The sequence below is a fragment of the Chlorocebus sabaeus genome, chromosome 21, assembly GCF_047675955.1.
Source record: "Chlorocebus sabaeus isolate Y175 chromosome 21, mChlSab1.0.hap1, whole genome shotgun sequence".
NCBI classification, from domain to species: domain Eukaryota; kingdom Metazoa; phylum Chordata; class Mammalia; order Primates; family Cercopithecidae; genus Chlorocebus; species Chlorocebus sabaeus.
The window spans coordinates 4,766,146-4,783,167 of NC_132924.1; the positions used below are offsets into that span (position 1 = coordinate 4,766,146).

The following is a 17,022-nucleotide window of genomic DNA, read 5'->3' on the forward strand; positions in this document are numbered from 1 at the left end:
GGCCTTTTTAATTAAATTTAAATTATAAATGCGGTCACTGTAGGAAATATGTGTATTACTTATCTACTGCTATGTAACAAACTACTCCAAACCTAGTGACTTAAAATAAATACTTAGGGCCGGGCCCAGTGGCTCATGCCTGTAATCCCAACACTTTGGGAGGCTGAGGTGGGCAGATCACTTGAGTCCAGGAGTTCAAGACCAGGCTGGGCAACAGCGTGAGACTCCATCTCTACAGAAAATGCAAAAATTAGCCAGGTGTGGTGGTGCACAACTGTGGTCCCAGCTACTCAGGAGGCTGAGTCAGGAGAATCACTTAATCCCGGGAGGCAGAGGTTGCAGTGAGCCAAGATCACACCACCATACTCCAGCCTGGGTGACGGAGTGAGACTCTGTCTCAAAAATAAACAAATATAAAAAAAAACTTAGGATCTCCATTTCTGTGGGTCAGGAATTCTGGAGTGGCATAGCTGGGTCATTTGGTCTCAGGGTGTCTCATGACATTGCAGTCAAGCTGTCTACTGAGACTGCAGTCACCTAAAGCCTGTTTCCAAGGTGGCTCACTTATGTGACTGCTGACCTGAGGGCTCAGTTTCTGTCACATGAGCCTCTCTACAGGCTGCTTAGCTGTCATGGTGTGACAGCTGGCTTTCCCAACTGAGTAATCAAACAGTGAACAAGGAGGAAGCCACAGTACCTTTTATGATGTAGTTTGCAAAGTTGCAAACCATCACTTTTGCTTTTACTATCTGTCAGAAGGGAATTAGGCAACACAGCCCACACTCAAGGGGCCAGGGACTGGGCTCCACCTTTTGAAGAGAGTATCAAATAATTTGTGGACATATTTTAAACTACCATGCTATGTTTAATTACTGCAAGTATGGTCACTGTAGAAAAACTGGAAAATAGGGACAAGCCAAAAAAAAAAAAATCACTTATAATTCCATGACTCAATGGATAACATTATTAGTTGGGTATATATAATTTCAATATTCAAAATATATATTTACTTTCTCAAAATATAAATACACTGTGTACTATCATGTAATCTGCTCTTTCACGCAATGTATGTATTGTAAAAATACCTTTCATGTCAAATATTCTTTCCTAATTTTTTTTTTTTTCTTGAGACGGAGTTTCCTTCTTGTCGCCCAGGCTGGAGTGCAATGGTGCAATCTCAGCTTACTGCAACCTCTACCTCCTGGGTTCAAGCAATTCTCCTGCCTTAGCCTCCCAAGTAGCTGGGATTACAAGCATGAGCCACCACACCCAGCTAATTTTTTGTATTTATAGTAGAGATGGGGTTTCACCATGTTGGCCAGGCTAGTCTCAAACACCTGACCTCAAGTGATCTGCCCACCTCGGCTCCCCAAAGGGCTGGGATTACAGATTTGAGCCACTGTGCCCAGCCCCTCATAACATTTTTTCATGGCTGCATACATTTCATCATATGTATGTATCGTAACTTATTTAACGAATTCTATTTTAGGACACTTAGGTTGTTTACAAGTTTTCCCTGTTGTATACATTTTGTTAAATGAACATCCCTACAACACATTTATTGGTACAATCATGACAGTTTCTTAAATTCCTAAAAGTAAAATTTCTGGAACACAGTTTGCGTAATTTTAAAACTTCAAATGCTTGTTACCTAATTTGAGCAGAAGGTTTACTACAATATTCAAGAGTCCATTCAGCCAATGTCATATCTATGATAACACCTGCAAAAGTTCAAATATTGGTAACTATAAGTAAATTTGTTGAGAGTGACTGAAATCACTATGGAATGAGAAGTTGCTATAGAAATTTTACTAAAGAGTGAACTGGCCAGGCGCATTGGCTCACACTTGTAATTCTAGCACTTTGGGAGGCCGCGGCAGGTGGATCACTTGAGGTCAGGAGTTTGAGACCAGCCTAACCAACATGGTGAAACCCCATCTCTACTAAAAATACAAAATTAGTCGGGTATGCTGGTGCACATCTGTAATCCCAGCTACTTGGGAGGCTGAGGCAGAATTGCTTGAACCTGTGAGGCGGAGGTTGTAGCAAGCCAAGATCGCACCTGGGCAACAAGAGCGGAACTCCATCTCAAAAAAACAGAGTGAACTTCATACATCTGTCTCAGCAAATTATAAATGATATGTAGCAGAATTCTGGTATTTTCAATTCTGAGTTTTTTGTTCTTTGTTTTAATTAACTTTTTCTTAATTTGTTTTTTGGATAGAATACATTAACTGCTTCAAAATCCAAAAGCTACTGAATGCCCCTGCCCCCACCACAGACACCCAGTCCCACTGCCTAAAGGCAACCAGTGTTATCAACTTCAGATATTTCATGCATATACAATATGATCTTTTTGTTCTGTTTTACACAAATAATAGCACACTGTACTCAATTCTGTCCCTTTTTTATCACTTGTAGTTTATTTTGGAAATCATTTCATATTAATATACAGAGAAGATTCCTCATTCTTTTTTTATAGTTGCCAATTATGTGAATATGCCTTTTTTTTTTTTTTTTTTTTTTTGAGACGGAGTCTCGCTCTGTCACCCAGGCTGGAGTGCAGTGGTGCAATCTTGGCTCACTGCAACCTCTGCCTCCCAGGATCATGCCATTTTCCTGCCTCAGCCTCCCAAGTAGCTGGGACTACAGGCACGTGCCCCCGCGCCCGGTTAATTTTTGTATTTTTACTAGAGACAGGTTTCACCGTGTTAGCCAGGATGGTCTTGATCTGTTGACCTCGTGATCCGCCTGCCTCGGCCTCCCAAAGAGCTAGGATTACAGGTGTGAGCCACCGCACCCGGCCTGCCATTATTTTTTTAACCAATTTTCTATTGGCAGGAATTTGGGTTTTCTCCAATCCCTTACCAACACAAAATAACCTTGTATGAACATCTAATATTCTTTCAATTCAGGAATGAATGACTTAGCCACGTTTGAGTAAAATGTTGTCTCTTCTGGTCTGGATTCCTTTCTGTCTTGAATTGTCCAAAGTTCTCCTCACTCTAAACTCTTCTTGTGCCAGGATGTATCCTATATAAGACTCATTTTCTTCATCTCTGCTTATGAATTATCTAAAAGCAAGTAAAAAGTCATATTATTTGTAAAGCATTCATTCCTTTAAGAAGTTATGTAATAATAAAGCTTTGTTTTTTACAAAGGTTTTTGTATTATTTGCCCTTTTTTGATTCGATCTTTTAATTTTTTTATTTCAATAGTTTTGGGGGAACAGGTGGTGTTTGGTTACATAGAAAAGTTATTTAGTGGTGATTTCTGAGGTTTTGATACACCCATCACCTGAGCAGTGTACACCATACTGAATAGTGTAGTCTTTTATCCCTTATCCCCCTAGCACATCCCTCCAAATCCCCAGAGCCCATTATATCATTCTTTTGCCTTTGCATCTTCATAGCTTAGCTCCCACATTATTCACCCTTTAGTTTCAAGTACATTCTGCTGTTGCTGGGACGTGGGAAGGCTGTTTTAAAACTCCACTTCCTCTGGTGAAAGGGAGAAATTTCTGATTGACATCAAGCAGAAATGGGGGTTCCATCTCTGCTTCCTCTCCTCAATAAACCTCACTGCCAACTGCAAGGGACTTTCTCATGAGCCCATTATGAAATGCCACTAGTCAAATTTCCCCTTACTTTAGCGATGCTTAATGTAACTGTTGAAAGCATTTCAGGCTGGGCCTGGTGGCTCATGCCTGTAATCCTAGCACTTGGAGGCCGAGGTGGGTGGATCACCTGAGGTCAAGAGTTCGAGACCAGCCTGACCAACATGGTGAAACCCCGTTTCCACTAAAATAAAAAATTAGTCAGGGGTGTTGACGTGCGCCTGTAATTCCAACTACTCGGAAGGCTGAGGCAGAATCGCTTGAATCCGGGAGGCGGAGGCTGCAGTGAGTGGAGAACGCGCCACTGCACTCCAGCCTGGGAGACAGAGTGAGACTACATTTCAAAAAAAAAAAAAAGAAAAAAAGCATTTCACACCAAGTATCACTAAAGCACAGATCCTTGGGGCCTTTACAATTGCTGTTCTCTCTTCCTGTAATGTTCTTATCCTTCATAAACACATGGCTTGCTTCCCCCCACCTCTTCAAGGAGTCGATTCAAATGACCCCCACCTTGCATAACCTCGCTTTTCATGTCACCACCACCTGATTTACATAGGTGTTTGTGTCTCCCCTCCGTGAAACTTAACTTCGTGAAGGTAGAATCTTACCTGATTTGGTGAAGTATCTCCAGAACCTAGCTAGCCACTCAGTAAATTTTTGAATTTACCAGTGTATGGTTACTATCCCAATTCTGGACGCCAATTCTGTAATACATACGAAAAGGAACTGAAAATAAATAGAATACATAAATGTAAAACATTATTGCTGCCTGAATTTAACTTTTGCTGACTGGATCCACAGACAAGAAATACCAAATAGAACTAACTCAACTCTCGATTCTTGGCGAAAACGATTTCTTTCATTCAGTTCATACTACGCGTCCACATTGTGCCTCCAAAAATATTTGCCCTTATAACTGAATGCTCACAAAGGCTAAGCAATCTGCCCAAGGTCCCCTGGCAATCCAGCCAGAGATGTGAGGCACTCTTAACGTTGGATTTAATACAAATGTTTGAAGGAAGCAGCGATGGTTCAGCTGCGCTAGGAAGCAAAATGCTAAGCAGTCTGATGCGAGGACCGGAGGACAAGGTTTGCGGACCAACCACAGGAACTTCCAGGTTTTAAAGATCTTGGCGCCAAGTTCATGACGTCAGTCGCGAAGGACGAGGCGTCCCCGTGACGTCCTCCTCTTCCAGTGACCTTCAGGCCGCGGAGACGCCGGAGAACGGAAGTCCTCTGCCTGTGTGCTGGTTGGCTGCGCATTAAGGCCAGCTCCGCCTCCCGTCTTCCGGTCTTCTCAGAAGTCGCTTAGCTCTTCGCTGGTCGTTACAGGTCCAGAGGCCGAGCCGTCGAGTAGCTAGGATGCCGCGTGGAAGCCGAAGCCGCACCTCCCGCATGGCCCCTCCGGCCAGGTGAGACCATCGCGGGGTTTGAGACCAAAGCGTGGCCGTCAGGACCCTACTGGGGCAATGACGTAGAGGGAGGCCACGGGCGGGGGCGAACGAAGGCCGGCTGCGGCGTGGGCTCGCCTCGGCCAGGCGGGGGTAGATGGAGCGTAAAACGTGTGTTAGGGGAGTGTGGGGAGGGAATTCACTTACAGAAAAAGCTTCTTATCCAAACAACGGGAAAGGCATAACGTTATGGCCAGGTGCTAGGAAGGCATAACCTTTGACCTAGCCTGATTTGGGGGAGAAGAACACCCAAGGAAATGATCCGGAAATGGTCAGAGGGAGCGTGATACATATGAAAATTTTTAAATACATGCAGGACATAATTAGTCTTTTGTTATTTAAGAAGGGGGTCTCAAAATTGTTGAAAGCATCTGAACGTTGAACAGATGAGGAATAGTTGAAGTTGCTTTTGGTATAATAGTTCAGACGAGTCACTTTCGCCAGTCTTGTTTTCTAATGTGTAAAATGAAGGAATTGGACTAGATTATTTCCCCATTTGACCATCTTTAGGTCTTAATTAGAATATTTATTTATATTTTGAGTCAGAGGCTAACTCTGTAACTCAGGCTGTAGTGAGTGACGTAATCATGGCTAACTGCAGCCTTGACTTCCTGGGCTCAAGCTATTCTCTCACCTCAGCCTCCAGAGTAGCTGGAACTACAGGCGTGCGCCACCTGTGCACCACACCTGGCGACTTTATTCTATTTTATATTTTAGTAGAGACAGGGTCTCATTATGTGGCTCTGGCTGGTCTCAAAGTCCTGGCCTCAAATGATCCTTTCGCCTCCACTTCCCTAATCACTGGGATTACAGACAAGAGCCACCACTCCCTAGCCTGTTTTTAGTTATTTGATCCCTCAATAAAATGTAAACTCCATGAATGCAGAGATTTTTGTCTATTGTTCACAGTTTTGTTACCAGCACCTTGTAGTTAACCTAATACTTGAATGAATGAATTCTGTAAGAATCTTTCTAACTTTTAATAGTCTATATTTCTTATGAAATATTGGATATGTCTTTAAAGATACTGTGGGCTATGTGAATACATGGAAATGGTTGCAAAAAAGCAGGAAAAACTAGTTTGTCCTAGGCTATTACTGTTATAAGAAAAGATTAAAGTGGCCGGGGGTGGTGGCTCATGCCTGCAATCCCAACACTTTGGGAGGCCCAGGCAGGTGGATCACTTGAGGTCAGGAGTTTGAGACCAGCCTGGCTAACATGGTAAAACTCCATCTCCACTAAAAATACAAAAAATTAGCTGGACGTGGTGGCGGGTGCCCGTATCCCAGCTACTTGGAAGGCTGAGGCAAGAGAATCGCTTGAGTCTGGGAGGCAGAGGTTGCAGTGAGCTGAGATTGCGCCATTGCACTCCAGCCTGGGCAACAAGAGCGAAGCTCTGTCTCCAAAAAAAAAAAAAATTGAAGAGATAAAATGATGTAAATAATTTGAAATGAAAATCTTGAGGTCCATTTTAATATGTAAGTTAAGTTGACAATTTCCAAAACTGGTTGGAATTGGGAATTTGATATGTTTTGTTCTTTTCTTTCATAGCCGGGCACCTCAGATGAGAGCTGCACCCAGGCCGGCACCTGTCGCTCAGCCACCAGCAGCGGCACCCCCATCTGCAGTTGGCTCTTCTGCTGCTGCACCCCGGCAGCCAGGTCTGATGGCCCAGATGGCAACCACTGCAGCTGGCGTGGCTGTGGGCTCTGCTGTGGGACACACACTGGGTCATGCCATTACTGGGGGCTTCAGTGGAGGAAGTAATGCTGAGCCTGCGAGCCCTGACATCACTTACCAGGTGGGAATTTAGGCAGCATTTCCCTTCCATGGGTGGATTTTATGAGAAAACCCAGATGTTTGTAAGTTCCTTATGTGTAGGACTTGTCTTTGATTTTAGAACCCACTGTGCTGTTAATAGACAATGGGTTTTAAAGCCACATTTGGTCATTGAGTTATTGCCTTAGGCCAGCACCAACAAGTACTATACAAATTGTACTACTTCCCAAGGAGTAGACTTGTAACAGTCCACTTGACTCACTGTAAAAACAACCACTTTTCCCTTTGAATATTTCATCCCAGAGACACTTCTTACTAACCCTGTCTTGATCTTAGTTAACGAATCAAAAATCTTGCGTAGTTCTGTGCTCTTTTACCTGATATTTGCCATTACCCATCTTTCTGATGTGTATGGGTTTTCTAGTCTAATGAGCATAGGTGTATATACTCTTGTATTTCTGGTGTGCTTGAAACTGCTCCATCCATTTTTCTATAATACTGCCATTTTTCCTCCCTGAAGCTTCACAAGATAACAATTCTTGTTTATTTGCATCTTTATGAATCTTTCTGGTTATAATTGGAATTTTGTTAAAGCTGTTGGCTCTCTGCTTTTAAATATTTTCACTTTTGACTGGGCACAGAGACTTATGCCTATAATCCCAGCACATTGGGAGGCTGAAGTGAGGGGATTGCTTGAGCCCAGAAGTTTGAGACCAGGTTAGGCAACATAGCGTGACCCTGTCTTTACTAAAAATATTTATTTAATTTTTTCTTTTTTGGAGGTGGAGTTGTGCTCTGTCACCCAGGCTCCACCTCCCGGGTTCAAGCGATTCTCCTGCCTCAGGCTCCCGAGTAGCTGGATTACATTTTTGTATTTTTAGTTGAGACGGGGTTTCACCATATGGGCCAGGCTGGTCTCGAACTCGTGACCTCAAGTGATTCACCCTCCTCGGCCTCGCCTCCCAAAGTGTTGGAATTACAGGTGTGAGCCACCACATTCAGCCTAAAATATTTTTTAAGTAAATGAAGATTTAAATGTTTTCACTTTCCGGCCGGGCGCGGTGGCTCAAGCCTGTAATCCCAGCACTTTGGGAGGCCGAGACGGGCGGATCACGAGGTCACGAGATCAAGACCATCCTGGCTAACACGGTGAAACCCCGTCTCTACTAAAAAATACAAAAAACTAGCCGGGCGAGGTGGCAGGCGCCTGTAGTCCCAACTACTTGGGAGGCTGAGGCAGGAGAATGGCGTGAACCCGGGAGGCGGAGCTTGCAGTGAGCCAAGATGGCGCCACTGCACTCCAGCCTGGGCGACAGAGCCAGACTCCGTCTCAAAAAAAATTAAAAAAATAAATGTTTTCACTTTCCATGTTAAAAGATGGAAACTTTAATTTGCGTCTGGTGCTAGTTCCATTTTCCGTTAACCTCAAAGAGGATGGATACTCTTCATTGTCTAGGCATATGTATGATTTTCTTTCTCAGCAATGTTGAATGTGTTGCCTTCACAGGAGCCGCAGGGAACCCAGCCGGCACAGCAGCAGCAGCCTTGCTTCTATGAGATCAAACAGTTTCTGGAGTGTGCCCAGAACCAGGGTGACATCAAACTCTGTGAGGGTTTCAATGAGGTGCTGAAACAGTGCCGACTTGCAAACGGTAGGTGATTTGTCCAATTTACATCTGCTTAATTCACAGTGGAATTCCTGGATCCTGTAAAACTTAGGGGAATCTATGTTTAATAAATTAATAAATTAGACAAGACTTTGTTGAAATTTCTCTAGAATTAACTCCTAACAACTGGGCCAGAGGTTTCTAGTCATTTTTATTAGTCATTTTCTGAGTTTTCTTCTTCTTTTAGAAGGTATAGGCCAGGCACAGTGGCTCACACTTGTAATCCCAGCACTTTGGGAAGCCAAGACGGGTGGATCACTTGATGTCGGGAGTTTGAGACTAGCCTCGCCAACATGGCAAAACCCTGTCTGTACTAAATATACAAAAATTAGCTGGGTGTGGTGGCAGGCACCTGTAATCCCAGACACCTGGGAGGCTGAGGCAGGAGAATCCCTTAAACCCAGGAGGCAGAGGTTGCAGTGAGCCAAGATCCCGCCACTGCACTCCAGCCTGGGCAACAGTACGAGACTCCGTCTCAAATTTAAAAGAAAAAAAAGAAGAAGGTATAAATCAGTATGCCAGATCTTACTGTGATTACTGGATGTGAGTGACTTCCTATCTTTAAGGCCGTGGATATAAAATTAGATTCTGTTGTCACCAAAATCCGGGAATAGACGAAAAGACTGATGCCTGGTATCTGTACCTCATTGAGTGAAAGGAGTTAATTAAGTTCCTCAGGGGAACTCTTGAGATTTAGGGTGTGTTGTTAGTCGTAGGATGCCTTCAGTAGCTTACAAACAAAACCATAAACTTGGTGGAAACTCTGGAAGGTCAAGGTGGGAGGATTGCTTGAGTCTAGGAGTTCGAGACCAGCCTGGGCAACATAGCAAGACATCATCTCTATTTTTTATCAAAAAAAAAAAAAAAAAAGGCCATAGCCTTGGCCTTTTGTCGCTGCTTTCATAATTTGGAAGTGTTCTGTTTTGTTGAGTATATGAAGCCAGCACTCTTCTAACTTAATCTTTTCTGTTTGCAGGATTGGCCTAATCAAGAAGTTCAACCTGGAGAGATGGAAAATCAGCTCTCATACCTTAAGTTAATTTAGTGTAAAAATAGAATTGATAGTGAAGGTATAAAGCGTAACCATCAGTTAAACCTCTCCTGTCATTCCTAGCTTCCTTGCTTCAGAACTGAAATGGAAGGGGGTGTGTTCCTACTCTGTAGAATTTGGGACTGGGCAAAATGTGTTACCTCCTTAAACTAGCTGTTATCATTTTATTCTTTGTGAGTTAATTAGAATAAAGTCATTTTCTTCCAAGATGTGGTTCATTTAGTCTATAGTCTCTGGTTATGAAATTAGCATCCTCAGCCAGGCGCGGTGGCTCACACCTGTAATTCTAGCACTTTGGGAAGCCAAGATGGGGGATCATGAGGTCAGGAGATCGAGACCATCCTGGCTAACACGGTGAAACCCTGTCCCTACTAAAAATACCAGAAATTAACCAGGCATGGTGGCAGGCACCTGTAGTCCCAGCTACTCTGGAGGCTGAGGCAGGAGAATAGTGTGAACCCAAGAGGTGGAGCTTGCAGTGAGCCAAGATCGCGCCACTGCGCTCCAGCCTGGGCAATAGAGCGAGACTCCGTCTCAAAAAAAAAAAAAAAAAGAAATTAGCATCCTCCCAGATCTGACAGCTCCCTGAGGGGTTATATAAGGAGTAACTCACAAACGTGTCCTCAATTCAAAGGTTCCAGGTGCTGTGGGTCTGGAATTAAGTAAGCTGAGCAGTAGTAGGAAACTGCTTAAAATATTGTTTTAAGCCAGGCGTGCTGGCAGATGCCTGTAATCCCAGCTACTTGGGAGGCTGAGGCTGGAGAATCGCTTGAACTCGGGAGGCGGAGGTTGCAGTGAACCGAGACCATGCCACTGCACTCCAGCCCGTGTGACAGAGCAAGACTCTGTCTCAAGAAAAAAAAATTACATTGTTTTAATCAGGTGAATGATAAAGGAAACAGGGCTAGGTCTATTTGGGGTCGGTTCCCTGTGGCCAGGTCAGCACTGCATGTCACTATTCCTCTACTGTTTCCAAGCAAGCTTGTGCAAACCACCTTTTCTGTTTTCTTTTGCTTTAGGCTTTTAGCCTGGAGTCATGGTTCTTAGTTTCTGTCTCTAGTGATAAGTGGAAAAGAGGGATGAGGAAGGGACTTTACTGGCCCTAACCATAAACTGTAACTAAACTGGTGACTGTATTCTCTCTCCCTTCTCCCTTGGACGCCCAGATTGAAGATAAAAAAGCATTCTTAATATGTGCAGTTCCCCTGAAGGTGCATTTCCTCTGCCTAAGGTGTTGTAGCCTCCTCCTCTTAAAACACTCAGGCTGCCATCCCCCACTCCGTGCTAGGGAAGAACTTTAAGGGGATGGAATTCAGTTTGGGGTAGGCCACTTTTTCATGTCAGATGGGTAATGTGTCAATGTAACCAGTTTTGAGGGAGGCACACTTCATCCATGAGCGTGAAAACCCAGTCATCAACTACAAAAGGATTAGCAGGTCTTTTTTTTTTTTTTTCCCCCCCCCAAAGTGAGCAGCAGAGACAGTTTCACTATGTTGACCAGGCTGGTATAGAACTCAACCTCAGGTGATCCACCTGCCTCGGCCTCCCAAAGTGCTGGGATTATAGGCATGAGCCACCACACCCGGCCTCCGTAGGTTCTGTTTTCTGATTTTTTCCTGAGTTTCAGAGCCCTACCTCACTGCCAGGTGAGTGAGATGCTGGTAATTGAGGGAATTAACCAGTTGCATCTTGCCTCCTATCAACTGTGTTCCTGGAGTGCCTAAACATTCAGTTCCTGAAAGAGACTCAGAAAGAGGGACTCAGCAGAGTTCACTCCTGGCCAGTCCCCCAGCATATTCCCTCCTGGGTTTATAGAAGACACTTCTACTCGTTTTCCTGGATGCTCGGGACTTCTGTGAGTCTGTAGTGTTAATACTCAGCTGTCCCTCGTGTCCAGGTGTAGTGGTGATTCAAATACATTGAATCAAAGAGAAATGAACAAGTGACAAAATGCAAGCGTGACTGGCCTTGCCTTTCCCTGGTAGGAGTCATTGCTACAAGGAGAAAGGTGTGGAATAATCCTTTAGGGGCACTGCCCTTTTGCCCTAAGGTCAGAAAGGATTTTGTGATGCATTCATTGATTGTCCAGTCAGTGCACCAATTCCCTGAGTTCCGCGTCCATCGATTCAGCCGATCGAGGATTGAGAATATTTGAAGCCTGTGCAACAAAGTGAGATTCCAACAAAAATAAATCAGCCAGGTGCAGTAGCATGTACCTGTAGTCCCAGCCACTAGGGAGGCTGAGGTGGAGGGATCGCGAAAGCCCAGTTCAAGATTGCTGTGAGCTATGATCACGCCACGGAACACCAGCCCAGAGTGAGACCCTGTCTCAAAATAATTTTTTTTGAAAAAATTCAGGGTCATTTCTGTAGGAAACTTGTAGACTATTTTCCTTGTCATTCCCTAAACAATACAGTGTAACAACTATTTATATCGTGTTTGCATTATACTAGGTATTATAAGTAATCTAGAGGTTATTTAAAGTATACAGCAGGATATGCATAGGTTATATGCAAATAATGTGGCATTTTATATAAGGGACGTGAGCATCTGTGGATTTTTGTTATCCATAGAAGCCTTGGAACCAATTACCTGAAGATAACATAAGCCAGCAAGAGTCAAATCTGTAACTTAGAAATGTGAGGGAGAAAATAGGTCTATTAACGGTAAATTAGGCCGGGCGTGGTGGCTCATGCCTGTAATCCCAGCATGTTGGGAGGCTGAGGAGGGTGGATCACCTGAGGTCAGGAGTTCGAGACCAGCCTAGCTAACATAGTGAACTCTCATCTCTACTAAAAATACAAAAATTAGCAGGGCATGGTGGTGGGTGCCTGCAATTCCAGCTATTTGGGAGGCTGAGGCAAGGGAATTGCTTGAACCTGGGAAGCGGAGGTTGCAGTGAGACGAGATTGTGCCACTGCACTCCAGCCTGGGCAACAGAGCAAAACTCTGTCTCAAAATAAATAAATAAATAAATAAATTTGCCAGGCCTGGTGGCACATGCCTGTAGTCTCAGCTACTCAAAGAGGCCGGGGCAAGGAGAATTGCTTGAACCCTGGAGGCAGAGGTTGCAGTGAGCCAGGATCGTGCTACTGCATTCCAGCGTAGGTGACTAGAGCGAGACTCTTGTTTAAAAAAAAAAAAAAAGTAGTAAATTAGGCCTGGCACGGTGACTCACGCCTGTGATCCCAGTACTTTCGGAAGCCGAGGCGGGCAGATCACCTGAGGTCAGGAGTTCAAGCCCAGCCTGACCAACATGGTGAAATCCCATCTCTACTTAAAATAAAAAAATAAAAAAAATAAAAAAATTAGCCAGGAGTGGTGATGCACGCCTGTAATCCCAGCTACTCAGGAGGCTGAGGCAGGAGAATCACTTGAACCCGGGAGGCAGAGGTTACAGTGAGCCAAGATTGTGCCATTGCACTCCAGCCTGGGCTATAAGAGCGAAACTCCATCTCAAAAAAAAAAAAGAAAAGACAATTGCTGGCCATGGTGGTACCCGCTTGTGGTCCCAGCTATTCAGAAGCCTGAGGCAAGAGGCTCTCTTGAGTCCAAGAGGTCAAGACTGTAGTGAGCCATGTTTGCGCCACTGCACTCCAGCCTGGGCAACAGAGCAAGACCTGTCTAAAAAGCAAAACAAAAGAGAAAACAGTAAGTTAAAGAGTTCCAGGTATTTTAAACCTTGCAGAATTTGTGTTTCAATGTAAGTTGGAGGCTTTTATGCTTAGCACTCATACCCTAAAGTCTTTTTCAGCTCTTTTGTATGTAAACAATTCAACAAAAATTTTCCCCAAAGTGAAATAAATAGATGGTCAGCATTATTATTATTATTACTATTATTGAGACGGAGTCTAGCTCTGTCGCCAGGCTGGAGTTTAGTGGTGCGATCTCGGCTCACTGCAATGCCTCCCGGGTTCAAGCAATTCACCTGCCTCAGCTTCCCGAGTAGTTGGCATTACAGGCATGCGCTGCCGTGCCCAGTTAATTTTTGTATTTTTAGTAGAGACAGGGTTTCACCATGTTGGACAGGATGGTCTCGATCTCCTGACCTCATGATCTGCCTACCTCAGCCTCCCAAAGTGCTGGGATTACAGATGTGAGCCACCACAGCCAGCCAGATGGTCAGCATTATAAGGAAATGCTGGTGACCACAACATCCACGGTTAATCTAGGCTCTCCAACTCACCTACTTGGCGACCTTGACCAAGTCACACTCTCTCTAAAATTGGCTTAATACCAGGGTTTTGTGGACCAAGTGAAACTATGAAGTGCTTTGTAAAATGTGTATCAATTAGGTGTCTGTGGTCGAGTGTGGTTTCTCACGCCTGTAATCCCAGCACTTTGGGAGGACCAAAACGGGAGGATTGCTTGAACCCAGAACTTTGAGACCTGTCAGGGCAACATTTATTTTTTTGAGACAGAGTCTTGCTCTGTCACCCAGGCTGGAGTGCAGTGGCACGATCTTGGCTCACTGCAACCTCTGCCTCCTGGGTTCAAGCGATTCTCCTGCTTCAGTGTCCAGAGTACCTGGGACTACAGGCACCCACCACCACGCCAGACTAATTTTTGTTTTTTGTTTGTTTTTTGAGACGGAGTCTGGCTCTGTCGCCCAGGCTGGAGTACAGCTCTGCCTCCCGGATTCATACCATTCTCCTGCCTCAGCTTCCTGAGTAGCTGGGACTACAGGTGCGCACCGCCACGCCCAGCTAATTTTTGTATTGTTATTAGAGACGGGGTTTCGCCATGTTAGCCAGGATGGTCTCAATCTCCTGACCTCGTGATCTGCCCGCCTTGGCCTCCCAAAGTGCTGGGATTACAGGCGTGAGCCACCACGCCCAGTCTAATTTTTGTATTTTTATTAGAGATGGGGTTTCACCATGTTGGCCAGGCTGGCCTCGAACTCCTGACCTCAGGTGATCCGCCCACCTCAGCCTCCCAAAGTGCTGGGATTACAGGTGTGAGCCACCGTCCCCGGCTCCCATCTCTATTTTAAAAATTAAAAATACATACAAAATTAAAAACAGCCAGGTGTGGTGGCTGAAGCCTGTAATCCCAGCACTCTGGGAGGTCAAGGCAGGCAAATCACCTGAGGTCAGGAGTTCAAGACCAGCCTGACCAACATGGAGAAACCCCGTCTCTACTAAATATACAAAATTAGCCAGGTGTGGTGGCACATACCTGTAATCCCAGCTACTTGGGAGACTGAGGCAGGAGAATTGCTTGAACCCGAAAGGCAGAGGTTGCAGTGAGCCGAGATCATGCCATTGCACTCCAGCCTGGGCAACAAGAGTGAAACTGTTTCCAAAGAAAAAAAAATTCAAAAATTAGCCCGGCTTGGTGGCTTGCGCCTATAATCCCAGCTACTCGGGAGGGTGAAGCAGGAGAATCATTTGAACCCCGGAGGTGGAGGTTGCAGTGTGCCAAGATCGTACCACTGCACTCCAGCCTGGGCAACAGAGTGAGACTCCATCTCCAAAAAATAAAATAGGCTGGGTGTGGTGGCTCACACCTGTAGTCTCAGCACTTTGGGAGGCCGAGGCGGGCGGATCACCTGAGGTCAGGAGTTCAAGACCATCCTGGCCAACATGGCGAAACCCCATCTGTACTAAAAATACAAAAATTTCTGGGTGTGGTGGCAGGCGCCTGTAATCCCAGCTACGTGGGAGGCTGAGGCAGGAGAACCGCTTGAACCCGGGAGGCAGAGGTTGCAGTGAGCTGAGATCATACCACTGCCTTCCAGCACAGGCCACAAAGCAAGACTCCATCTCAATAAAATAAAATAAATAAAACACATAAATAATTTTTAAAACCCACACATCTGATGTAAGATTAAAGGAAGGTTTTTTGTTTTTTGTTTTTTGTTTTGAGACAGGGTCTCGCTTTGTCACCCTGGCTGGAGTGCAGTGGCATGACTTTGGCTCACTGAAACTTCTGCTTTCCAGGTTTAAGTGATTCTCCCGCCTCAGCCTCCTGAGTAGCTGGGATTACAGGTGCTCACTACCATGCCTGGCTAATTTTTGTATTCTTGGTAGAGATATGGTTTCGTCATGTTGTCCAGGATAGTCTCAAACTCCTGACTTCAGGTGATCCACCCACCTCGGCCTCTCAAAGTGCTGGGATTACAGGCGTGAGCCACCGTGCCTGGCCTTAAAGGAAGGTTTTTTACATGAAATTATGGAGGGTAGATCAGAGGTGGATTCCTGCAGGGGAAGGTCCCTTTTTGATTGATTGATTGATAGATTGAGACTGAGTCTCTGTTGCCAAGGCTGGAGTGCAGTGGCATGATTATAGCTCACTGAAGCCTTGACCTCCCAGGTTCAAGTGATCCTCCACACTAAGCCACCTGAGTAGCTGGGACCACAGGTGTGTGCCACCACACCTGGCTAATTTTTAAATTTTTTTGTAGAGCCAGGGTCTCACTTTGTTGCCCAGGCTGCTGTCAAACTCTTGGACTTAAACAATCCTCCTGCCTTGGTCTCCCAAAGTGCTGAGTGTGAGCCACTGTGTGGGGAAAAGAAAGAAAGATCAGACTGTTACTCTGTCTATATAGAAAAAGGTAGACATAAGAGACTCCATTTTGTTCTGTATTTGAGATGCTGTTCATCTGTGACCCTACCCCCAACCTTGTCCTTGCAAGAGACATGTGCTGTGGTGACTCAAGGTTTAATGGATTTTGGGCTGTGCAGGATGTGCCTTTGTTAAACAAGTGCCTGAAGGCAGCTTGCTGGTTAAAAGTCATCACCATTCTCTTAATCTCAAGTACCCAGGGACACATACACTGCCAAAGTTCTCAGGGACCTCTGCCTAGGAAAGCTAGGTATTGTCCAAGGTTTCTCCCCATGTGATAGTCTGAAATACGGCCTCGTGGGAAGGGAAAGACCTGATCGTCCCCCAGCCTGACACCCGTGAAGGGTCTGTGCTGAGGAGAACTAGTACAAGAGGAAAGAAGGTCTTTTGGCGGTTGTTGGCAGTTGAGATAGAGAAAAACATCTGGGCAATGGAAAACGACCTTACGGCAAAAGGTGGGACTTGCTGGAGCAATGCTGCTAAAAGGTTTATGGAGATGTTTGGGTATGCATATCAAGGCACGGCATTTTCCTTTAAATTTATTCACGTCACAGAGATCTTTATTCATATGTCTTACTGCTGATTTTCTCCCTACAATGATCCTATTATCCTGCCACTCCCTTATCTTTAAGATGGTAAAGATAATTACCAATAAATACTAGGGAACTCAGAGACCAGTGCCAATGTGGGTCCTCTGTATGCTGAGCGCCGGTCCCCTGGGCCCACTTTTTCTTTCTCTATACTTTGTCTCTGTGTCTCGTTTCTTTTCTCAAGTCTCTCATTCCACCTAACGAGAAACGCCCACAGGTGTGGAAGGGTAGGCCACCCCTTCACCACTGCACCCGGCCTCCCTAATCTGTACAGGTCTGCATTATACAGGGTAATCATGCA

General features: G+C 45.0%; 1 protein-coding gene, 1 long non-coding RNA gene and 1 pseudogene across 2 annotated transcripts; 1 reads left to right on the plus strand and 2 right to left on the minus strand.

Annotated features, from left to right (window-relative positions):
• Positions 1 to 2,468: 2,468 nt before the first annotated feature.
• LOC140709627 (uncharacterized) lies at positions 2,469 to 4,682 on the minus strand. The gene is made up of 2 exons (XR_012090248.1): positions 4,225 to 4,682; positions 2,469 to 3,074 (listed from the first exon to the last, which is right to left on the minus strand). It is a non-coding gene; the product is annotated as an uncharacterized lncRNA (long non-coding RNA).
• A 91-nt stretch (positions 4,683 to 4,773) lies between these two features.
• CHCHD2 (coiled-coil-helix-coiled-coil-helix domain containing 2) lies at positions 4,774 to 9,771 on the plus strand. The gene is made up of 4 exons (XM_007981250.3): positions 4,774 to 5,028; positions 6,619 to 6,868; positions 8,354 to 8,498; positions 9,490 to 9,771. The coding sequence occupies exons 1-4, from the start codon at positions 4,979 to 4,981 to the stop codon at positions 9,498 to 9,500; spliced, it is 456 nt and encodes a 151-aa protein (XP_007979441.1). The 5' UTR covers positions 4,774 to 4,978; the 3' UTR covers positions 9,501 to 9,771.
• A 1,131-nt stretch (positions 9,772 to 10,902) lies between these two features.
• Positions 10,903 to 10,994, minus strand: LOC119626098 (small nucleolar RNA U13; annotated as a pseudogene).
• Positions 10,995 to 17,022: the final 6,028 nt, after the last annotated feature.